Source organism: Sphaeramia orbicularis, chromosome 4, assembly GCF_902148855.1.
Source record: "Sphaeramia orbicularis chromosome 4, fSphaOr1.1, whole genome shotgun sequence".
In the NCBI taxonomy this organism is placed as follows: domain Eukaryota; kingdom Metazoa; phylum Chordata; class Actinopteri; order Kurtiformes; family Apogonidae; genus Sphaeramia; species Sphaeramia orbicularis.
Genome location: NC_043960.1, coordinates 40,295,640 through 40,322,351, shown reverse-complemented (window position 1 = coordinate 40,322,351; position 26,712 = coordinate 40,295,640). Strand labels below are relative to the sequence as shown.

General features: G+C 37.5%; 1 protein-coding gene across 1 annotated transcript in view; it reads left to right on the top strand.

Moving 5' to 3' along the window:
* yjefn3 (YjeF N-terminal domain containing 3) overlaps nt 1-19,667 on the top strand; it is a 96,675-nt gene extending 77,008 nt beyond the window's left edge. Inside the window, exons 3-6 of the mRNA XM_030133030.1 lie at nt 4,383-4,493; nt 14,812-14,925; nt 17,966-18,116; nt 18,388-19,667. Of these exons, the coding sequence (XP_029988890.1) occupies nt 4,383-4,493; nt 14,812-14,925; nt 17,966-18,116; nt 18,388-18,584 (573 nt within the window). The 3' untranslated portion in view covers nt 18,585-19,667. The remainder of the gene's footprint in view (nt 1-4,382; nt 4,494-14,811; nt 14,926-17,965; nt 18,117-18,387) is intronic.
* The last annotated feature ends 7,045 nt before the right edge of the window (nt 19,668-26,712 follow it).

Genomic DNA, 26,712 nt, shown 5'->3' with positions numbered 1-26,712 from the left:
GTCAAACTGCAGTCCCATTAGTTATGAAAATGAAGTAGTTCCGCTTCTGTGTTCTGGTGTTCATCTTCACTCACCGTTGGTCGTTTCCTCTCAATCAGGCCGTGCTCTTCCTTCCAATATTTCCATCAGCGCCGTGGCCCTCTGTGACTATAACAGTCTCTCCTCCATCTCATCGAGTCTGTGAGATGATTTCTCAGCTGAGCTGTTATGATGGAGATAGCGGCTGCAGTCTCTTTTCCCTGATTCATTGCTCCAGTTAATGTGCTTTTAGTCTTGTTATATCCAATTATACGATGTGGGGAATGGCCTATTTCTCCATATGAACTTTATCCTGTTGTGAATACATTAGTGAAGTGGAAGTGAAGCTACTTTATGCAAGGATGGAGCCAAACACTGCAGCCAATGTACTTCATTTATCCAGAGAAAGCAGAACATATTTTAGGGTGTTTTAAAAAGTAAAACCAAACACTGTAATAAAGTTATAATTCAATACATGGAAATTTATACATTGTATAAAGTTACAGCATATAATGAAACATTTAGCGGAACAAGTCTAAATAAAAAAAACCCAATAAAACCCCAAGGAAGCATATCAATCATGAGGTACAGTGATATATTTATGCAAAACAAATGTAGTGCCAGTCATAGTAGACGGGGTGAATGACATAAATCAATTTGAAGTCATACCACTGCGCTCTTTGGATTAGCTTCAACTACACCACAATAACTCCTGCAATTCCTTATTTCACCATTAAACTATATTTTTTATTAATTCAACATAGCTACCTACCCTGCTTCTTGTTCTACTCCTACATTATCCTGTGATTTTCTAAGTGTGCCCCATAATTACAAAATACTTTCACTGTAATTTGTGAGCTGTGATCTGAAGTGTTGGTGTGAACTGCATTCTGAGATTATTTATGGCACTTATAAAACTAGACTAATTGGTATTACGCCTTGTGTTCTGACACATATTTATTGGGCTCTAATTGGGCTGGATTTCCAGGGACCTGCATCTGCTGTCTCCTGTAGTTCAAGTAATCCCCCAAATTTATGAGATTATGCTGTGATCTTTCCACTGATGGCAGATAAAAAAAAAAAAAGAAAAACAAACACAAAAGTGCAAAGACACTCACTTTACATGAGCATCAGCTTGCCTAACAATTTATAAAGTTGCAATGAGTTTGCTGTCGTGAAGAATCTAAATGATGTCAGACACCTCTGGGGCTTCCAGTAATGATCATGCCTGAGTGCACACATACACACCTACACCCACCCACATACACACTTCTGTTTAGGTGTTGGAGATGGAAGATTAGCCACTCAGGCTGACAGCTCTGCAGGCGGCTACCTGTCCCATTTCAGATGATTCAGGGTGAATTACATGGTTATGTGTGGTCAGAAAACAAGGCAGATGCCAACAGCTCACTGCAGACAGAAACTATGTTATATATACAGATGCATCCCACAGGGAGGATACGGGTATGTTTTCCACTACAGCCAGGATTATTTTAATGAGACTGGATAGTTTCCTATAGACTGTGGTGCTGGTGCCATTTCCACCCTCGTCTGGCATGCTTGGCATCCTGCAGTTAGGCACTCTAAGAGTTATGGAGAAGCAAAGGCCTAAATGAAATGACCTGCACTCAAAAAAGGAAGCTTCCAAGTCTAAGGGATTTTTACTATACTATGTGCAGTGTGGGGCAAATTAGTTTTAAAAAGTAATAAGTTATAGTTACAAATTACTTTCCCAAAAAAGTAATTGAATTCGTTATGGAATTACTACTTCATAAATGTAATTAGTTACCAGGGGAAGTAATTATTGCATTACTTTTTTGAAAAACCTTCAAATATGTAAAAGGAAACTGATTTTTGAGCGTGTTTCATGGGCCAGTTGTATACAGTAGAACCACAGACAGGTACTTCATACCATGACTATGGTGAGGCTGGGGTCCATCATGGCCCAGCTGGAGTCCACCATGGCCTGGCTTTTCCACCACATAAGTGCATATCTGCATTTATGGGAAGAAGATGCTCCTCCAGTTAATCCCACATCTCCACTTTTTTCAGTCGCTCCTCCCTGATACAGCGGTAAATGTCTTCAGTCAGACTCATTGATAACTCCTCCCCTAAATTAGCTGCGCATGTTGCTGCGTTCAAGTGAGTGGGGTGTGCTGTGGACCACTCAAACTCGGAGATGTCATTGGTCGTTCAGGTGAAGGCAGAATGGACAACTCAGACTCCTGTGGCACACAGGTGAAGCATGAAGGCAATGTGAATATAAGAACGGCTCGTAAACGAATGGCTCGCAACAATTCGGTTCTTATCGTTCAGTTAAAAGAGCCGTTCAAAAAGCTCGACTCGTCCGCAAACGTCACATCTCTCGTGCCTGGCTGAGCGAGTCAGGACGGATAACGGCTGTTAGTGCATAGTAGTGCGCTACATTTCACTGCCGGTAACGGTAACAGCATTGTAACGTTTCAATTAGGAATTAAGTAGATTACCCATTACTGGAAAACAATAATGGCATAACTTGCCTTGCCTTGCCTTACTAAATACCCATGACTATCTGTTGTCATCACTGTGCTTTTGTCTTTTGTTTTTATTTGTTTTTTAATTAGACCTTTATTTAACCAGATAGAATCCCATTGAGATCGAGATCGCTTTTACAAGGTGACCTGGCCAAGAGGTCAGCAGCACACGCCATGAAGTAAAACAGGCTTTACAGACAGGTAATAACAATAAATGAAAACAAACAGTAATAATATTGTAATAACAGACAAGTTAGACAGTTTTTTAAAGTGCAGTTGGTAAAGTGCAAAAATTTAGTTGAGGTCACAGCAATTTAAAAACACAGGTCTTCTTGGTTCGTATTCAAATTAGTACAAATTAGTGCAAAATGGATTGTCTTGCTTCTGGTGAGTTGACTGTTTTTACACTGCCGTAACTCGGTCATTTCTCACAGTACGGACAAAAAAAAATACATCTGTGTGTTCCCCAGGTCTGTCTGCTACTCACAATCATTATAGTTTTCATTTATCATTCACAGTTTTCCCGTAATTAGTAGCTGTTCAGGAGCTGTTTCACAACATTTCAGAGTCAGAAATGAGCATAGTTGTGTCTCAAGTGCATGCAGTACTCATTGTCATGGCAACGGCAAATGTGGTCTGTGTAGCACAGCTGCAGACAATAAAGATAATTAAGGCTCCACATTTAAAAAAAAAAACAAAAAAAGCTGAAAGAATACAGCTACACTAAAATTTAAAATAAATAAATCAAAATACTAAATAATCAATACAATAAAAATAAACATAAAAAATATAAATATAATAAAGCTCATAAACTTAACAGATATTCTCTATATGAAATGAATGAGCTCACCTGGGATCACATACACAGACACATGGAACTATTCATTTACAGGAGCCTATTTAAACACTGCTTTAACAGGACTGACACAGACTGTGGGAGGGGCTTCTCATCTGAATACAGGTCTACACAAAGTCTGTGGTGACGTCAGTCCACAAACACTGACACACAGATTCACAGATGAAGTGAATGGGAGATATTTCTTGTTTTTGTACCTAGCCACAAGTCCACCGATCCGGCAAGAGGCGAGCACACGGGTTACATTTCCTTCAGGAAATGTATGGAAGTCTTGTTGACTCTCACTGTCTTGTCCATAAGACAGAACGAAAAGCTTGAAATGACATGAGTTCTGGCATTTTCAGCTCCACTTGAAGTGTATTCCAGGCAGAGGGTCAGCTAAAAGCTGACTTCCTCAATTCAGTTCTAATTTTGGGAACATTCAAATAATATAGATTCTAAGACCGTAAAGAATATTGTTGATTGGTTGATCTTTGGAGAAAAGAGGATAGGTACGACGGTACCATACCTAGAAGAGCTTTGTAGGTTAAGGCTAACCAATGGGTCAACCTTCGCGAATTTGGAACTCCGAGACGGACACTCAGCTTTAGCACATAGTTCACAATGATGAGTGAGGCCATTACAACCAGTAAAAAAGCGCAGTGCGCAATGGTAAACAGTATTTAATGACTATAAACATTTGGCTGTCTCAATAATACTTTCTGTTTCCTCCACATCCCTCTCTGACTTCACTTTGCATTTATTCTGAACTCTTACTCTGTATATATATATATATATTTTTTTTTTTTACAAACATTCCTTGTTGCAATACTTCTTTTTCTATTTTTTCTAATATTAATAAGTGTGCCTTTGTATTGTTATTTGTTGTGCCTTGTAATTTCTTGCACTAAACTGGAGAGCCCTACCTCAATTGTGTTGTACTTGTACAGTGACAATAAAGAGATTCTGATTCTGGTTATAAATTCCTGCTCCATCTTGTTTTATCTCTCCATCAGGCCTACCCTCTCAGCTCTCTAGGAAAGAAGCAGCCAACAGTACTGGTGATCTGTGGTCCTGATCAAAATGGCTCCATCGGCCTGGTTTGTGCCCGACACCTGCGCATATTTGTAAGTAAACCGCCTTATGAAGCCAAAAAAGGTAGTAAACAATACAGCAGAGGATGACTAAAATCTGCTTCTGGAAAAAAAAAAAACAACCTAAATATAGTACAGAGATAAAATGCAAAGTCAAATGAACACTAGTAACATACTAATCCAATGTCATAAAAACAGTCTTGCAAAGTTTATAGTGCATCAGAACTAACAGGGGATCCTCTATACAGGCCCTCTGTGTTTTATAGGATTTCATTTCAGCTCCTGTAAATGGTACTGAGCAGTTATCCCATTACCCTCTCTGCAAGGGCTCTCAGTCATGATATCATTTCATTGTTACTCTCGTTAAAACGGTCTGCATCTTATTCTCAGCAGCCATGATATGATGTCATAACCACGCTGTCTGCCCTTCAGGCCACATACTGACTGACATTTCAAGACAAATCACTTTTTGGAGGGAAGGCTCATCCTGTCTAGATACATTACACATCACTATTTAAACTGGAATAGTAATGTTTAGACAGGACAGCTCATTTCGGTACATAGTGCAGCAGTTTTGACCTAGACTATAACACTATTTTTAAGGGGAAATGTTGGATATGTGTTTGGGGATCTTTGGTTGAGACAGGAATGCATCAATACACTTTACCATATGTGTCTGACATACTACAGTAGATTTACAGTCCATTGATAGTTTTGATTAAAACCATGTTAGATGGAGTCCAATGGCTTTGTCTGGAGTCTTTCTGACTTTCTCGTGTTTTTATAAAATCAAGGATGAGGTCAGAAATCAGCTCAGTAGATTTATTTCACCCTGTTTAAGGAGACCTATGGGTATGTGTAAAAAAAAAACAAAAAAAGCATAGAAAAACTAAGTTTAGATGATTTTTTCCCATGCTTTAACTTTTTTTCGTTTCTGCCTTTTCTTGTGAAATGCATCAGTAGTCACTTTTCCATTGGACATCTGTGCAAAACTTTACCGCTATTTACTAAATGTCAAAAAAACAGTGGTGTGTAATGTCGGTTTTTCCATTAAATCACAAATATGATGATTTATTTCTTATCATGAGATGACACGAGAAGTCATTCCATAAACATTGCGACAAACATAAAGATGGTGTTGATTTACAGATATATTCATTATTATTTTATAGTACTCTATCTCGTACTAAATTAAAAATGATTGGGTTTCCTTGTGTGTCCACACATACTGCAACATGTTTGTTCTTGTTCGCTTGTTGTAACGTACGTCAACATCTGGTTGTTTAATTCACCTGACTCTAGTTGTGAAAAAAGGTCTTTCCATTGCAGTTTTGTGTGATATACCATTTGCGCTTCGCCTGAAAAACCACCCCTTGCCATCGCAAAAACTTTGGCGAAAAATTTGGCAAAATTGTCATGTTCCATTAGGCACATTTTTATGCGCCAGTTATATTTGTGCAATTTGAGGGTCAATGGAAAAGCGACTACTGCCTCTTAATATATGAATGCCAATATTATCTTCTATTTTAATGTGAATTTTCAGTACAGGTGGTATTCTGTGTCCACTAATGTCCGAGAATTAGCTGTACAGATTGCTAACAGTGCTCCAACAAACACCCAGGAAGCCTCTTGGACATTTACTGTGTTGACTGTAAAGATGTACATACAAAAACAAAATGCATATTAAAATCATCTATCATTGTCATTATGTAACTTGACCTACGTAACACAATGTATCATAGCTTTATATTATGTAAAATAGTTTTTACATAATAATAATTCCGGTCAAATAGAGTATAAGATTTTGTTGAATATTACTGCCCTATAATTTATATTATATCGTCTTTGTGTAAATTTGGTGTGGAAATCTCAAAGGATTCTTCAGATAATGCGATCACACCGTTGAAAGGATATGTTGTCATTTGACCTTGAAAAAGCAGGTCATGGTGACTTGTTTTCAATAGGCTTCTGCTCCACGCCAAGATGCATCCACAGTATAAATGTGGTGTGGACATCTCAATGCATTCTTCAGATAATGCGATTACGTGGTTGAACAGACAGACATGACAAAACTATTACAATACCCCTGTAGCCCAAAGTTGACAGAGGGGTAAAAACGTATGTTAATGCTAGCGATTAACACAATGCTAAAATACACTGAAAATCCCATATACATTCTAACTCTATTAGCATCTTCTGTTTTTACACAAAAGTATGAAACAACACAAAGAGCCTCATCTCAGTGTCTAGGGTGAATAAAGATCTTATGTTACAATACAGACAGATGTTCATTTTAGGCCTAATGACAAATAACAGGGTTTAAACAGTAGTAATGTGGTTCCCAACACCGGTCTCAAGACCAATTTTTTGTGGTCTCGGTCTTGCCACGGTTTCAAGTCATTTGGTCTCGGTCTCGGTCTCGTCTTGGTCTCGGACATAGTGGCCTCAATAAGATTTGTACAAAAACCACATCATCACAGAATAGTATTTTTATTTATTACATGCCCTCTTTAAATGCAACCAGTCAGATGCATCTATTTTCAAAACATGTTACATTGTTTAAGACTTAATATGAACATCACACGTACATCCCATCTCTTTCTCTTGTCGAGTTCTGATAAACTGGTCATAGGAGGACAACTGAGAATATTATTTTCCATCAGGCCTCAAGGGAGTGTTACATTTATGAAATATAGGCCTAAAGTGTAACTATGACAAATCAGGGAAAAGATAACGTGAATTTGATTTAACTAGTCATGACACTTTACAGCAATGCCTTCAGCTCTACAATTCATATGAGTGATCATGTCATGTTGAATCTAACTCTGGTCTGTTTTTGGTCTTGATCTTGGACTTGGTCTTGACAAAGATTGGTCTTGGTATCACCTTAGTGTGACATGGTCTTGTCTTGGTCTCAATACCCTTTGGATCTTGGCAGTGTTGAAATAAACAGTGACTGGACTGAGTGAGAACATGTCTGGAACCAGGATGCAATCAGTCAAAAAAACAGAGGGGAGGGATGTTTTTTTTCTTTTTTTTTTTTTGTATGAGCAGGTAGTGGGGGGGGGCAGCAGCAGTTACATACATGGGGGGATAACTAACATAACTAACACTGGCCTGAAACAAAAGTGAAACTGTACCTACTTTCAACGTCCAACTCCTGGGTTCTATTATACAGCAGATCTTACACGAAATTTTCACAACTTCTAAGCTGTATCCACTGGACACACAAATGCTGGGCCTCATGAATTTGTCACGTTTACCCCCTGCTTTATGATGCCCCAGTGCATGAGGAGGTTCACGACTTTTGAAACTGCCGACAGTTCGGTTCAGGTGAACGTTAGTGCCAGTAATGTAGGATATAGGTGTAAGAAAACTGTCACAACCTGTCTGTTATTTACATTTGATGGTTGTTGCCCCCCCCCCCCGAGGATGAAATTCATTTAGCAGAAGTAGGGATCTAAAAACCAGAGGAGGGGTTGATCCCCTCCATCCCCACCCAAGAAATCGCACCCTGACTGGAACACTATGGAAACTACGGTAGCTCTGAGTAGACAAAACACATGAATTCAAACTCATATGTCTCTCCACTAGGGGTCAGTACAGGTGGGTTGTAACATTTGTTCTAACTTGAGTGCTTAGTTTGCATTATGAATGGCTCTCCTGCTGTGAGAGTGTATGTATTTCATGGTGTAATGTGAAGGCTGTCAGCAGGAGGACACGCAGGCGTACACGTGAGACTCACACATTAACACACACACTTCTACTTACATGCATACACACACACTCCAGCGTCTGATGCGGAGCTGTGAATGTGATCAGACAGAGCATAGAAAAGACTGACCAGCTGCAGGCGGACGGGCCAACTTGATTGTCACGTCACTTCGAGACGTCCGTGTTCGGAAAGCAGCCCGTGTCTGCATCTGTCGTGCAACTTTGACTTCCACTGTTTGGTACTGTAGAGCGGGAAAGCACAACGCTGCATACCAGAACACACAGCTATTGCATGATCAAAGCTAATGTTGAATGAGATTCTTAAAAAAAATCTTACACGCATTAGTTTCGGTGCGTTGTTCATATTAAAACAGCATGATCTTCTGTTCGACTCATGCTCTATGGACGAGTACTGAATGAAATTGTGAAATGTTTCAGAGGTCAGCTACAGTATGACTGGCATGAACTAAATGCACGTGTAACAAGCAACCCGTTTGTTACAGAGAAGTATAAATACAGGCACCTTTTCGCTTGGACACTTTAACTTGCACATTTAGCACTTTTGATAGCACACAGCACTTTAAACAAACATATTTGCACATAGCAAAATAATTGCACATGATTGGTTTTAAAAGTAGTTTATTGATTATTTTATTGTCTTCCCTTTTATTCTTTTAGAACAAGTGGCACTATAGCATTTTAATTGATGGCTGCTTGGCCCTGGAGTCAAAGGGAGATATAAATTAATCTACAAACAGACTTGGTGCAATATAAATGTGGAATATTGAAGTTTACCTTTGTTTTGTGTCTGTGTGTTAGTGGATTTAAAGGGCTCAGAGCATGGTGTTTTAGTGTTTGTGCTTACCTTGTCCTTGTGTCCAGGTCCGTCAGTGAAAAGAGTCTAAAAAGAAACGTGGGCCCTTATGAAGGTTCCGGGCTGGACCAAAGCAGGGAAATGTGTAGGGGAGCCAGGATGAATGTTTTATTGGTTTATGGGTTTCTTTTTTATCTTTGGTGTTTGGGTTTAGAGTTTTATGGATATAACTTAGGTTTTATATAGTTTATGGTTGTGGATTTTGGTTTATGGAGGTTTTAGATTAGTTTTAACCATTTATATAGACTGATACATCCCTTGTTGAGTAGTAGTGGTTTAACCAGTTAGTTGAACAGTATAAAAGGCACCTCTTTCCATTGGTTGTGGTTCTGCTGCTGGAGAACACACTGCTCCTCTGACCTTCATTTGCACGTGCACTTTTTAGCACGTGCATTTTTGTTTTGTAAATATGGATGGTTGAAAACATAAAAAATTTGTGTACCACACCATTTCCTGCCTCTGCTTGTTTGCCTTCCTCATCTCACTTACATCCAACCGCTAAACAGCCAGTCTACGTTACAGCACCCAAGAGCTAATGCTGCGTTCCAGGCAGGTTTTTGAACCTGGAAGTCACAACTTCAAGCCACAACCAATGACTTTGCCGATTTCCAGGCAAGTCACACCAAACTGCCTGAACGCAAGGAATTGTGGTCGATAGATGTAAACAAACCAGCATGTCGGACCGTACGGGGCTTATGCTCATTTACAATCATTTCTATTGTCAGAGGTGCTGGTTCTTTGCTTATTCGAGGGAAACAGAGGAGGAAAAATGGCGCATAAGGCAAGAGCATCCGTGTATGGTTCGTTCATTTGTTATTCAGTTTCAAAATAAAATCAAATTTTCTAAACTTGGGTAGAAAAAATGTGTTATCAAATTTTTTTTTACATACCTGTGTATAATTTTGCTCTGATTATTTTATATTCAAAACAGAAATATTAAGTTATTATTTTGGTTTCATTATTATTGTGAAGTATTAAGTGGTGGTTTGCAGTCATAAGTTTTACCAAAGTCATTTAAAGTATTTTATCGAGGTTTTATCGACGATGGCTGCACTCAAGCCTTTTGCAGATGTCATTACGGAGCTGTTTACAAATGGGGCGACCCATGCAGAAATCAGCCATGCTTTATTTTCTTATATTGCCAGGAAGCAACATGGTGCTCTTTAATGACAGGAGGTTCTGCTCACACCACAATCTTAGACATCCAAACCATGTTTCAGATGTTGAACTACAAATGGCAGTGATCTCTTCGATTTATCAGGTATGTGCAGTAATATGAAGCTACACCTGTAAAGTGTATTACTACACAAATGACATTTTTGAATTTAGCACTAAAACAAATCAAGTTTATGTCAGGATACTTGACATTATTTGGAATACGTAGAGAAACAACACCAAATAAAATATTAAAAGCTGTTTTTTTCTGTGTATATCTAAAAAACGGTCTGATGTTTCATTTTAAGTTTAAAGTTTTTTCTGATTTTGTTTAAAAAAGGAAAAAAAAAAAAAAACAGCCAGAAATGTAGTTTTTCTGATTTTATTTTGAAATGAAATAATCAATGAACAAACCATACATGGATTGAGAATCTGTTATACCTTCTATGTTCCGTCATTTGTATATTTGGATACGTATTTGGTATTAATTTATTCTTACACTCAATGGACTGAAAACTATAATAAATAAACTAATAATAATATAATAACTAGTATTTTGATCACAATGTTACACTGTCCTAAAGTTGATTTCTCACCGTGTACCACTTGCATAAACACTGAATCGTCAGTGCGTGGAACTGAGAGTCTGGGGCGCCAATAAGGGGGGGTAAACGTAACAAATTCAAGGGGCCCAGCATTTGTGGGGGGCCCATAGAGCACTGGAGGGGGTCCAGTGGATACAGGCTAGAAGTTGTGAAAATTTCGTGTGAGATCCGATGTATAAGAGAGGGACAGAAGTCGGGAATCAGACATTGAAAGTATGTCAAGTTTCAGTTTTGTTTTCACGCTACCGTAAGTGACGTTATGACTGGCCTGCACCCCCCCGCTCCAACAGATTGAGAAACTAGTTTCGATATTAGTTTTTTTTTTTTTTTTATTGAGTTTTTTACAGCAGTAGTGCAAAAAAATATCTAAACAATAGGAACTGTTGTTTTTATACAGAACAGAACATATACAAAACACACATACAACAAAACAAAATAAAAAAAAAACATCACAAAACAAGCCACCTATCATCCTGAACAAATGTAACAGAGTTGGTGAGACTCAAACTTACATTTAAAACACTGAATTTTATGAAAGGGTCCACAATGACCTTTCCCACAATTGGTAGCGGCGCCCCTGCAGAAAGTACATTGATCTAGTACGAGTTTAGTGGTGGAAAGTCACGGGTTTGAGTGCCATTCCAGTACATTTTCACTGGTAGAAGGTCGGAAAAACATGGGTTCTAGGTTTCCTGGAACGCAGCATAAGTTACAGAGTATATTTTGCTGCAGACCTCATCCCTTCATTCCTAATGGGCTGTGAATACAAAACAGAGAACTACAAGACAACACCTCGCCCCAGGGAGAGGAAGAGTAACCCTATTACATGAGAGCATCAACTGGACAAAAACCATGTCTGTGCCCTCTGCTTGTTTCTGCCTCATGGCTCGTATCTGCTCATGCTCAGTGACACTGATAGTCATTTCAGGCTCTCTGTGAGTTTTGCACAGTTTGTCTCAGTCTGACGGTATAACTTTTGATGGGGTCAAGGGCAGGCCGAGGCCACGGGCAACCCCGAGAGGGACACACACACACAGTGGATGGTATTCAGCTCAGCTCTGTGGAGACTGTATGGAGATGACGTCAGGTGATCAGTGGCCGTGGCAGATTGATTGGTTTAACGTCCCCAAGGGTTCAGTGGTCTGTTTTACCTGACAGATCATTTCCTTTGTCGGACAGCCTCAGAGAACATCCATTTGAAAGAACAATTTACTTTATTTATTTATTTCACTTCATGTGATGTGAAACGACTGGAACAGTTCAGGTTCAGGTATTGTAAAAATCAAACAAGGATTATCATGTTAACCCATGAAGACCCAGTGCTAGTTTTGTGGCAGTTCCCAAATGATTTTTTTCCCTATATTTAACGTTTCTTAACCCATAAAGACCCAAACATCCACCATCTACCAAATCTATTGATATAAACTGTTTAATTCCTGTTGATTGACTAATCCATGTAAATAATTAATGTAGTGACAAATGCAGTGACAAATTACACTGATGTTACATAATAGGTAACTGTGGTTTGTAGAAATGTACACCAGCAACATTTTATCCCAGTGACTGCAATGAATTTATCTTTCACAGACGAAGAGCAAGCTAATATTTTAATAATGGAAATCTTTCATATTAGATGTTCTCACTAAAGTGTAAATTCTAAGATAACCTAATCAGATGCTCTCATTAACCCATAAAGACCCAAACCTCCACCAGCGACCAAAAACATCTACTGAACTAATACATTTATTATCTGTTGTTCAACTAATCCTATCAATCCATGTAAATAATTAGTGTAAAATACAGTTTATCATCTTTTCATGGTCATCAGATATGACCCATTTGGACGTTCAGAGGCTCTAACACCGTCATCTTCTACAACATCGATTCACCAGTAAAACCGGTGAAATTGGATCAATGACAGTGGATGGGGACACTTGGTATATGTTCAGTTAATGATAGATTTTGCCGAAAAAGTCACTTTTTCTTCAGTTTTCTCTATTTTTTATATAATTATCCTCAACTTTACTCTGAGCTTTTATGAACGTTTACATGATTAAAAAATTAAATGTTGGAAAATACCAGATTTTCACTGAAACCCACCACCACCACCACAAAATACAGAAGATAATATTACAATAAATGGTAATAAACCACTTAAGGACAGTTAAATATAGAGAAAAATTCATGTGGGAACTGACACAAATGTGACACTGGATCCTTATGGGTTAAGTGATTTATCACTTTTTATTGTATTTTTCTCTGTATGTTGCATTTTATGTAAATCATGTATTTTCCCGTATTTAATTTAGAGGTTCATGAAAACTCAGAGTTAATTCAATTATATTATTATATAAAAACAGAGAAAACTGAAGAAAAAGTGTAATATTTTATTCTGGAGACTTTGCACATGCCTACATTTTCTTAACATTCTGTGTGATATTTTATATTTTCTACAGTCCCTTTTGCACTAAGTGTTTTGCTGCTAAATTGAACTGAGCTGCAAAACTGATTTACATTGTTCCTGTGACAGTGACAATAAAGATCTATTCTATTCTGTTGAAAAAGTGAATGTTAAAACAACTGTGTCCATCCGCTGTCATTGATTCAACTCCATGGGTTTTACTGGTAAATCAATGTTGTAGAAGATGACAGTGTTGGTACGGTAACCATGGAGCCTCTGAACATCCTAATGGGTCGTATCTGATGACTATGAAAAGATGACAAACTGTATTTTACAACAATTATTTACATGGATTGATAGGATTAATGGATCATCAAGTATTAAACATCTTAGTTCAGTAGATGTTTTTGGTCGCTGGTGGAGGTTTTTATGGGTTAACAAGAGCATCTGATTAAGTTCTCTTAGAGTTTACACTTTAGTGAGAACATCTAATACGAAAGATTTCCATTATTAAAATATCAGCTTGTCTATGAAAAACAAATTCATTGCAGTCACTGGGGAAAAATGTTGCTGATGTACATTTCTACAAACCACAGTTACATATTATGTAATGCCAGTGTAATTTGTCACTGAAGGTCCAGCTTAACAAACAGGAAGTGGTTGGTGTAGATGACAGATATACAGTACAATGTGTATAAAATGCCAAAGTAACTAGCATCAGACAGCAGAAATTGCCTGATGAACCCTGGTTTTTAGGGTAATAAAAGATTATAGTGTGATTGAAATATTAATAAATACACTGTGACTCATCACGTCACATCTTTGCTGATATTTCCTATATACAGTCAAATCCTGGTGTTTTCTTAACCTTAACTAAGTGCTATCAGTGCCAAAATCTAGGCACATGAATTGTTAAATAGGAATGGAATTTCCGACAGACACAGCTGATGAGAAGTTAAACACTATAGCAATGATTTATGTCTATAAAAATGTCAATATGAAACAGATTTTTGGTTCACAAATACTGACATTATACAAATCTGTGCAAAAACAGTTTATTTCTGGTGACTACGCTGCTCTCGTCTAAACCTTTCCTTTCCCCCCGCACATATAGCACCAACAATGAAAACAAATCATGAGGTGCCAGTGGTCCAATATAGGGTATTAGGTTGCTTATCCATAAACACACACACATTCAGTGCTGACAGAGGCTCCTAAGCTTAAAGATTTATCTGTGACTGTGTAAAGGTCATGGATCACAGGTGCTTCCTGCTGAGCATCACAGACCTTTCAGACAGAGAGGGTCTGGATTTCTACTCTTCTCAGCTTCCATTTTATAAGCAAAGTATTCATTCAGGAAGTCAACTGGAGAAAACCACAACTTCTGATCACTTGTCATGAACCACCAGGCGAATGCACACCAGCTCATCATCTACACTCCATCATATCAGTCACGTCTGAAATCATTGGCTCTAGACTTGGTGTTACGTAACTTTTCCTCTGTTTTCATGTTTTTCTCTCCTTTATCTCCCCACCCTTCTTTTTCTGCTTGTTTTTTTTTTTTTTTTTTTTTTTTTCGCTCTGTGGTGTCCTCTAACTCAGGAATATGAGCCGACAATCTACCATCCCAAGCGTTCCTCTCACAGTCTACACCAGGATTTCACAGTTCAGTGTGAGAAGATGGACATCCCTTTCCTGTCCTACCTCCCTACAGAGGTTAGCAACACATTCACAGAACACATGCTGCTGACTTTTTCTGACTTTTACATGTTAGTTGATGAATTTATGCTGAAGATTTAAGAGCTGAAACGACTAATCGATTACTTGACTTGAATTGATTTTTAAAAAAAAAGATTCGATTAAAGTGGTCCTCAATCGAAGTTTTGTTTCCTTAATTTCGCTGCTAAACATTGGTTCCACTGTTGTGTTTCACATGGACGCTTATTATGACGCATACGACACCAGGATCAACACAAACAACATGGAGAAAACGTTCATATGTTCACTTTTCTACATTTGAACCACCACTTACTCCTTTAAAACTTTAAAGTTTTCACACAAACATTAAAAATATTTGGGTTTATTTTTTTTTTAAAGTTGTATATTTTCCATCTTAAGTTGTTAGTTAGTTGGATATAAATGTGTTGAAGACTGTAGTGCACATATTGTTTGTAGATGTCATTTGTCTTGTTTGTTGTTATTTATATATATATATATGTATATATATATATATATATATATATATATATATATATATATATATATATATATATATATTTATATTTACTTTTATACTCTTGTTATTTCTATATAGATATTTTTAAAGATCATTTTACTTTTATACTTTTTGAGGTTATTGCTTCAGGTGGTTCTGCAATAAAGGATAAGTTGTCATTTTTTTTTTAACTTTTTTTTTTTCTTTTACTTTCACATCTATTTGAATAATAATTGAGTTGAATTGAAAAATGATAATTGATTAATTGATTACAAAAGTAATTGAAAGCTACACCTCTAGAAGATTTTTATTATGAACCCCAAGGGTTCAGTGTGAAAGTTATTCGATGCTTTATCTGCAAAAGGGGAATCCCAAATTATGTTTACTGGCGGCATTGTACCCGTGGTGCCATACCACCCTCCTGTGGTGCAACAGCGGCATTGCACCCAAACGCCCTCCCGTGTCCCGTGCTGCAACATTGATGGGACGGACATCAATGGGACGGACACGGGGCGGGGCCGAAACATGCATTATATGGTAGGGTTAACGTTTAACCCCCTGAAAATAACAATTTATCATTTTCATGGCTTTATAGTGGTTGGCATCTGCTGTTAAGGAACATTACCATTATACATCTGAGAGTGGACCAGAGTTAATATCCTGGCCCCTTATCTAGAAATCCCAGGGTGGTCAACCTGAACACTGGCTCTAATGAGGACCTTTAGTTTTATGGCCACTTTAAAATAGGATGAGGTGAGGGGTGTTCATCTGGTTGAAATCTGCAGCTTTACTGACAGGTATTACTGTATCTGACACACTGAACCTTTCAAATGAAATATAATGAGCTGTATTCAGTTAATTAAAGTCTTATTTTCTCCTGTTTGACATGGAGGTTATAAGGCTATCGTTTCTAATCGAATGTCATTGCTTCATCATTTTCTTCTTGTGTGTGAAATTTTATTGTGAATCTTTCAGTCATGATGTTATATCAGTCTTGAGTTTGGATCACCAAAATGAGTGCATCCTGTAGTCTGAACGTGAACATATCGTTAGCTTCATAGTGTAATTACCTAAGTCGTATTTTAGGCCAAACTGTGATATCTGCATAAAATGAAGTAGTATTAGGGGAGTAAAGTTACTTTGATTTACAATTTGGCCAAAAATATGACTTAGGCAATTATGGTATGAGACTATATGTATATAGTCTTTTAGGGTTTTATTATTTCTATTATTATAGCCTGTCTGCCCCAGAGGGTGGGGGTGTATAAATATACTAGGAGTTCTGTCTGAGCTTCTTGTCCAACCAATTCAAACACTCTTCACCGGATTCTTTCCAAATTGGACACATGCGCTTTATTACTAGTAGAGGTGCAGTGCACAGTTTGATGACTGAATTTCACTTTTGTTTTGTTTTTTTAATTGAATTTTTGTAAATTTCAACTTAGACAATTTGTCCAACCAATGTCTTGGACACTGTTCAATCAGTTCTTTACAAATTACACAAATATGTTCTTTACATGTGCCTTTCTCTCAATTATTGCTTTTTTTTTTTTTCATTTTTGAAAAGTTTTTAAAAAGGTTGAAAGTTAAGACTCAAAATGAATCCCTGGGTCGGCAGGGTATCAGCAGTCTCTTTTCCATTGGACATCTGCACAAAACTTTACCAATATTTACTAAATGTTGAAAAAACAGTAGCGTGCAATGTTGGTTTTTCCATTAAATCCCATACGCAATGACTTGTTTATTTATTATCGCAAGATGACACGAGAAGTCATTCCATAAACATGGCGACGAATGTAAATATGGTGTTGATTTACAGATATATTCATTATTATTATTATATATTACCCCTCTATCTCGTACTAAATTAAAAAATGATTGGGTTTCCTGGTGTGTCAACACATACCACGACATGTTTCATCTTCTTCTTTGCTTGTTGTAACGTACGTCAACATCTGTTTTTTTAATTCACCTGAGTAGTTGCGAAAAAAGGTCTTTCCTCTGCAGTTTTGCGTGAAATACCAATTGTGCCAATGAAAAACCACCTCTTGCCAGCGCAAAAACTTTTAATCGAAAAATTAGACTTTTGGCGAAATTGTCATTTTTCCACTAGGTAAATTTTATGCGCAAGTTATATTTGCGCAATTTGAGGGTCAGTGGAAAAGTGACTGGAGAGCAGGAGGGGCAAAGTGTTGTAGGACTGGGCAGGGGCATTTGTAAGCTCTTACTTTTTCACTTATTATTTTATATTGTTTGTCTTTTGCACTGTCTTAATGCATGCACATTTTTTCCTGCACTTTATCGTGTTGCTGCCTTGATCATTGAATTTCCCCAATGTGGGATCAATAAAGTCTCTCTAATCTAATTTAAAACCAAAAAAATAATTCACCTGGCCATAAAAACACCACAATGCTGTTAATAATTTGAATCCAGTGTGATGTGTTGGCGAGCTCCAAACTCTTCCTGGAACCACTGATTTAGATAAATGATGTACAAAACATAAAGGCTTTAATTATTCACGCTGAGGTGTCCTGTGTTTAGGTGCAGCTCATAAACGATGCCTACAACCTAGTGATTGATGCCATGCTGGGCCCAGAGGCAGACACCGCCAACATTAAGGAGCCCTACTCTGGTATTCTGGTCACCCTGAAGCAAGTTAAGATTCCCATTGCCAGTGTGGATGTGCCCTCAGGTAAGCCCACCGACATATTCTAGAGATCAGGTTCGAGGCTCGGGAACATGATATATGGGCCTCCAGGCAGCTTCCTAGAAGCCTTGGCCTTATGGGTAGGAGTTTTCCAACATGTGGAGGATAAATCTTATGCTAGAGTCAGCACAGTGTGAGCTCATCATACCCTAAATACACTACCTGCTGAGTGGTGAAGCACAGCAGGCGAAAAATTATCACAACTCTCCATGACTTGAATGTCTCTTTCTTTCCTCTCTCGACTCTTGTGCCTCAGGTTGGGATGTAGAAGAGGCGACTCAGGATGGGATAAACCCCGAAGTTCTCATCTCTCTCACAGCACCAAAGAAGTGCGCCATGAGTTTCTCGGGGAAGCATTTCTTGGCCGGACGATTCCTGCCCTATGACATCCAGAAAAAATATGAGCTTAACCTTCCAGACTACCCTGGCACAGACTGTCTCATAGAATTGTAACACATGGGAAACGTAAGAGTCGATGTGGCTGCTTCTCATTTTAAAAGCATATGGGTAATCTATTCTCTTGTTTTGTATTTTATAGATTGTTACTGTGATTTAATGTTAACATCTCAGTTCTGTAGATCAGGCTACACTTTAGCTACATTCGCTGTTGAGCTACAGTAGGAGGATTATATATAGAAACTGTGGTTTGAGTCATGTCTTTTTAGCAAATGGCATCAGGAATCTTTGTGTTAGTCTTCTTGTGAAAGGTGTAGCATTACCCTTTTCTGATTACTTTGCAAAATACAGAAAATACTGAAATATCTATTTCCACAGTCTGCAAAGAAACATGCATTTTCTATTATGCTAAACACTTGAATGTTTATTTTTCGTTTTTTTGTTGTTCATGGTCTGCTCTTATGTTTATATGTGACTTTCTACTGAAGTGTGCTCATATGAGTTAGGCTACGTTCAGACAGCAGGTCTTAATGCACAAGTCGGATTTTTTGGCGAAATCTGATTGTTTTTGTGTGTGTGCTCGTTCATATTACACATTAAATGCGACTTCTATCAGTTTTGAGTATGGACTGAATGCGACCCTGAGGTGACCCACATGCGCAAAAGAGGTCCCGATGTAATACATGACCACACAGATATGCACTGTGTTTATAGAAATGACACTCCTGGGATGCAAATTTGTGACGTTTGTCGCATTTCAGTGATGTAAAGGACAGATAAATGCGACATGGCCGTTCAAACTGAAGTCGCATTGCAAAATATCAGATATGTATCAGATTTAGGACCACATATGAAAGTGGCCTGGGTCGGATTTGAAAAAATTGGATTTGTGCTGTTCAAAGTGTCTTTAACAGATTGGATGCAGGTCACATACGGGGAAAAAAATCGGATTTGAGCCACATTTGCCTGCAGTCTGAACGAAGCCTTAGTGTCAGGTTGGCAATTCCTTAGTTTCTATTTATGTGTTCTGCATTTGTTTGGTCAGCCTGCACTGCATTACATTTGTTTCAGTTATTTTTCGTTACCTGTTACAAAAGTTCCAGACAGTTCTTGTTGTTCATTAAAAAAGTCTCCTTTAAATAATTGTTTAATTACTTTCCTTGACTTAAATGTGCACTGATTAATCATATTATACCTAATAGGGCTTTACACTTATCACATTTATAAGGAAATCTGTTCTTTCATAATAATACACTCATGAATAATTGCAAATCAGTTCTGCATTTTATTTGATTAGGCTTCACAGTTGTGGTTTTCTGGATTACAACTCTGCTCTCATCAACTTTGCTTCCAGCTGCAGCAGCAGACAGCTGTTTTCACTGAATAAGAGCTGGTAAACCCTCTGGATATGACTTACCATTGCACCAAACGGCACAAGACTGAAGTAGCAACAAACTGGAAATCAGACTAAATATTGGTTAGGTTGTAAGAAACACAAGAAAACAACTCAAAACGCTTACTAAAAGTTGCTTCGGTTGTGAAAAAACTGTGGTAACATTCGCTCACCTTCTTTGATTTTTATAAATAATCTCATTTAATTGAATAATCCAATAATAGGTGATGTTGAGTGATCTTTGCAGGGTAGCCACAAAGTAGAATTTTGTAAAATGGTCACTAATCAGCAGGTCACTCTGTGGTGTTTCATGCATATCACATGTGATTAAGGATGTGCTTTGTAGACGGGTGCACAGTGTAACGTCTGTTTATTGGTTTCCACCTGGACTGCATTAGGTAATGAAAGCCATAAACAGGTGTGATCTGGCCATAATCAGCTGGGGAGGAAGGTCTCCTATTATTGAGCTCAGGGCGGCAGGCTTCAATGAGAATGACTAAGTGAGGCTGCTGCGCTGTTTATGATGACGTAATGCGTATTTATGCTTCTTCTGAATACTAATGCCCTAATGCCCGGTGAACGCGCACATGTGTTAGTGGGTGTAAAAAGTCACTGAAAAGGAATGCTGATCCGTTTTGGTGAATGGTATTAAATCTGTCAGAAGGAAAATGGTGAAAGCTGCAGAAATATGTCTGTGTGTGCTCAGTGGTCATATCTTTCATGCCTTTCCAATCCCTGTCAGGAAACAAGGATTCGTCACCACGCTGTCATTTTCTGCTTTTCCCATGAATTGAGTAATAGGCTTCGGAGTCACTGGCAACCGTAGAATTGAACAATCATCACTGACAGCAGCGCTTGTAAAATCCTATGAGAGACTCTCTTACATGGACAAGAAACATGGTCTAAAGATTAAATAGACTTAACAACAGATCTGTGCTGAGGGAGAATGGAAATATACTGTGTACTTTACATAACAAAAAGGATTAATTATATCTATAGGGTATGTGCTCAGTTACCTAAAGGGATTCACACTATCACTCATTTATTATATGTATCACTAGTGTATGGTAGGCATCTATACTTAACAAGGAATATGTATGACCTTGAATTATTTAGTATTATAAGACAAGAAATAGCAGTTTGATCTGAAGTTTCCTGCTACTTTCCTACTACAACACAGAGAAACAAATAACTCTACAGGTTAAAATGACAAAGCAAGTGTCAGTACAATTCAAACTACTATGAAAATAGAAGTCATGCATGTTTTATTCCTATTAAAAGACCCTTTCACTTGATATTCTAATGAAGTGGTTGGAATTCTGTAGTTGTGATACACTGAATCCAGAATGAGGTTTTTCCAAATGCTTATTTACCAAAATATAAAATCTTTATATCTCCAAAGACGTGCTCTGAGTTTAAGACATTTTAGAGAGTTTGTCACTCAGGAGCTTGGAATAGTTTTTCTGTAGACATTTTAATATTTAAACTAGTGCTGGGCAGCGATTAAAATTTTTAATCGCAATTAATCAAGTGGATTTCTGTGATTAATCGCGATTAATTGCATAGTTATATGGGTGGGGTGGGGTTGCTGGCATCAACAGCGTGTATTGCCTTTAAGTGATATTTCAGACCTGAAGTACTCCAGTGATAAAAATAATTTCACATTGCAGTGCTTACAAACAACTTTGTCCTTCTCAACCTCACCATCTGAAAACATCTGAAATGAAAATGTCCATGGAACAGGTACGTTTCTCCAGGTTTATGTCCACACCAGTTTATTTCCAGTTGTGAGTGATTGACAGGAGTCTTAAGCCCACGAATAAGTACTAATACTAATAAGCCCAATAATATGTGACGTTCAGTTGTTAAAAGCAAGCAAAGGGGGCCCTCTAGTGGTGGGAATAAGTTGCACTAACGTATGTTTTGTCCTTGCGGTGTTCCCGTAGCCAGTTCGGACATAAGAAGGAACTAAAAGACACGTTTCTTTCACTCTGTTTGTATGGCCCCAAAAACGTTTGCCTGTGAGTGTTTTATGTTCAGTTGTTGTAAGAATGAATAGTATAAAATAGCTGATGTGAACCTTTGTTGCTGGATAAAAAGACGTAAATCTTAAATTAATCTGTAAATGCTAATCGTTAGCGTGTCTATGGATTTTCCCCATTCAAGTTAGCATCGAGCTAATCACATCATAAATAAGTAAAGGTTAGTTCAAAGGCTGGCATATTATACCTAAACACAACCAATGAATTTACATAAACTAAGCATGAGCCTGCATAAAGAATTAGCAACCCATCTCCGACTGCTAGCATAAACGAATTAGCTTAAACATGTTAATAACACATTGTAATAAACACATCCAAAATAACGTCATAAACATGTTTCTAACGGCACGTTTACATGTGAAATTATTTAGCAAACAACAGAATGATTGATACATACAGGCGTTGCTTCTGCAGGAGTTACACAAAGTTTGATTCAGCATCACTCGGAAAGTTTGCTTTCTCCTCTCAGCTACATGCACAGTTCACACAGAGCACCAAAATAAAAGCATGAGTTTCAAAATAAGAGTCCGTATGTTTAAATGAACTAAGACTTGCTTGAAAGGCAGAACGGCATTAAAGGGGGAAATTTAAAAAATTGTCAGCATTATTTAATGAATGCGTTAACGCGGTAATAACGCGTTAACTTGCCTAGCCCTAATTTAAACGATTTAAAATGAATACTTTTAGCTTAGTTTTCTTCACTGACATCATTCTAATGTATTTATCTTCAGACACTTTTACACAGAGATCCTGGAAAAAAGGTGAGATGGTGATCCCACCTTTTTGCCACCACAGACTGATTTCCACAGCCAAGACAAAGGAGTAACAGAGGTGAGACAGGCTGGACTTTTACACAGCGGACCTGTGTTTCGGAATCACAGGGGCGGTGATGCAGCGTATAGTGTGATGTATAACTTGTGTGTTGGAAATACCCACAGCATAGTGGTGTTGCCAACCTCTCCAGAGTCTTTCACTGTTCCACAAATGTAAGCATGGATAGAGTCCTCTGCCTGAACTGACAACAGCTCACGGATCTCGACGTCTCCAAAAGGTTATTATCGTTAACGGAAACTAACGAAATAACGAAAACTAGAATTGAAAAAAAAAACATTTTAGTTAACTGAAATAAATAAAAACTATAATTAAAAGAAAAAACAATAACTAACTGAAACTGTATTGTGTGCTTACAAAACTAAAACGTATAAAAAATTATGGCTGAAATTCCTATCGTTTTTGTCTTTGTCAATGTTGGATTGATGTGAAATTGATTTATTTCACTTGAGCAATTTTAGCTGGAGGCACCACACAGCTCGTCATGGTCCGTCACTTGTCGTTTAGAGTCGTTTTCCCGTCCCCACTCTACCTGGAAACATGGAGACTAAAGATGGGAGAAAGCAGCAGAGTCCTGTATGGGATTTCTGTGAATACGACAGCGAGGAAAATAAAAGATACGAAAAAACTAAAACTAAACTAAAACTAAGCATTTAAAAAAACAGCTAAAACTGATAAAAACTAGCAAACCTGCTTTAAAAAGTAATTAAAACCAAGTGAATTAGAGGGAAAAAAAGTCTAAAACTAAATAAAACTAAACTAGAAGCACTCGGAGAGCGCAGACCTCCGCCAAGGCTGATCAGTGGCCCCCCCCGTGGGCCCCCCCACCCCCAATCACCACCAAAATGTAATCATTTCTTCCTTATCCCATTTCCAACAAACCCTGAAAATTTCATCCAAATCTGTCCATAACTTTTTGAGTTATGTTGCACACTAACGGACAGACAAACAAACAGACAAACAAACAAACCCTGGCATAAACATAACCTCCTTGGCGGAGGTAACCATGGTGAAAATTCCAAAACTACGGTAATATTCCGGCAGCTGGGGTGCCGAAACAATACTGTTAAATAACGGAAAATAACCATCTCATAAAAATACGGCAATTTTCCATAATTAAAATACAGTTTTTTGCCCTAACATTACATGAGATTTTGCAAATTTTTTTTGACTCTGTAATGTTTAATAAAGAATATTTTCATGTATTAAAACAATCAAATTACCTATATATATATATATACACATATATATATATATATATACATATATACATATATATATATATATATATATATATATATATATATATATATATATATATATATACACACACATACAGGGTGGGGAAGCAAAATTTACAATGAACATTTAGTTGTTTTTTCTCAGCAGGCACTACGTCAATTGTTTTGAAACCAAACATACATTGATGTCATAATCATACCTAACACTATTATCCATACCTTTTCAGAAACTTTTGCCCATATGAGTAATCAGGAAAGCAAACGTCAAAGTGTGTGTGATTTGCTGAATGCACTCGTCACACCAAAGGAGATTTCAAAAATAGCTGGAGTGTCCATAAAGACTGTTTATAATGGAAAGAAGAGAATGACTATGAGCAAAACTATTACGAGAAAGTCTGGAAGATACTATTAAAGAAGAATGGGAGAAGTTGTCACCCGAATATTTGAGGAACACTTGAGCAAGTTTCAGGAAGCGTGTGAAGGCAGTTATTGAGAAAGAAGGAGGACACATAGAATAAAACATTTTCTATTATGTAAATTTTCTTGTGGCAAATAAATTCTCATGACTTTCAATAAACTAATTGGTCATACACTGTCTTTCAATCCCTGCCTCAAAATATTGTAAATTTTGCTTCCCCACCCTGTATACATATATATATGTATATATATATATATATATATATATATATATATATATATAATTTTCAATGAGACTGAGTTGCACAATCCACTGATAAAAACTGTATTTGGACAGTTTATCAGTGCTTATACATGTTATACATTCACAAAAATACATTTATTCAATATTTTTGTCATGAAACCTCCCGTAATTACACAAGGTATTTGTCAATTAACAAACAAGTCTTGTTAAACTTACAGAACAAATACTTATTTAACGGTTAATAGTCAGTAATTTTATCTCGTTTTATTATTGTTTTTTACAGTATTAAGCTTTAAATTAACAGTTTAATCTCATACATAGAAAATAAATATTTGTGAAATTATAATACATTTGCAAATGTATTTTAACTGTATTTTCTGTGAAAAAATAAAATCTTAAAAAAAAAAAAAAAAAAACGGAAATTTTATGGTTATCCACAGTTACATTTTTTTTTATTTTTGTTATTTTACATTTGACATGTAAAATCGCAGTCTATTTTTGTCATTTCATTGATATTTTCCTGTATCTTAAAAATACAGGAAAAATCTGTAAAATAAACGGCAAAAATCTGTTAAATTACAGATTTTTTTTTACAGTGTATTATAACCTTGGTCTCCACAGTTTGACATCTTTCTGGTCGCGTTTATATGTTTGTTTACTGTACATGGCCCACACTAGTTTTTAAATCCCCCCGGCGCTGGGGTCACACACCTAATACGTCATTAAAACGTCACACCTTGGTTGCGGAATTAGAGGTGTTCCTTTTACATAGTGTTCCAGAATCATGATTCCACCTTTATCACAGCCCTGTTTCTATGTCCAGAGGCGTTACAGAGCCGTGACAGAAGTGGGACCAAATGATCGCACCATTTTGTTAACACAGACATTGTTCCGGGATAAAGGTGAAATATTCCCAGAACAGAAGTGCTGCGGAAAGGGGGCTATTAACATAATGTCTTATTTTGACTTATATTCATCATGTTCACTGTCCTCCAAGGCTTAAATGCTTGTACAAATGCCTTAAAACCCTTTTCTTATGTCAGAAATTCCCTGATTAACCCCATTTTGCTATTTTAAAACCAAAAAGGGATTTGTGAAAGACTTGAGCTCACGTTCTAAATTTTTACAAGCGTTGTTACCAAATTGCAACAATTCACATGTCGCTAATGAGTACATTACACCTCATAAGCACGTCTCGTGTCTGCGCTCTGAGGAGTTTTTCCTGAATGGCATGCCATATGACGCCACTTCCACTCTTTGGCAGCGCATCGCCCTGCAATCAGCGACTGTTAAAAAGTTACAAAACTGAACCAGAAGTCGAAACAGAAGGAGAGCAGCATCTGGCACTGTCCTGTGTCTGTTTTAGGCAGAAGAATACAGAGACACTGAAATGAAGACGGACGGAGAAAGACAAACAGGGGCACCAATAAAGAATATGACATTTTACAAAAGGCGATTACAACTTTCTTTAGTATTTTGGATAAAAAAAAGTGGAAACATACTGGTGAGTCATTAATTTGAAGACTAAAATATAATAAGTCGTGAATATAACTTCTGTAAAAGCCATGCACATTAATGAGTAGAGTAGTAAAGTTTCAGCCCGGACTCCCACACGCACACACCTGCTCTGTGTATAAATGTAAGAACTGGAGCGAAAGAAGATTACAAAGCAAAGAAATATGAAAATATTGTTATAAATAAGTCAAAGCCCATGAGATGTTGTTTGGAAGAACAGGAAAACAGCCCTTCATTTGAAGAAGCGGTGCACACATAACACCCCCACCCCCCACCCCCACCCTCACCCTCCCTCTGTCTATTAGTATGCATGTGTGTGTCTCTACCCCCACCATACACTCACCTTTTTTTGGAAGATGATATGGGGGACCCAGATGTTAGACTGCACCGGCCAATGGTGAGCAGAGAGGGGCTGGATTGGTTTTTTACTCACAATGCCCCTTCTTTTAAAAAGCTTGTGCTTCTGTCTCCAACTCACATGTGAAGGAGCAGAGTCGAGGTT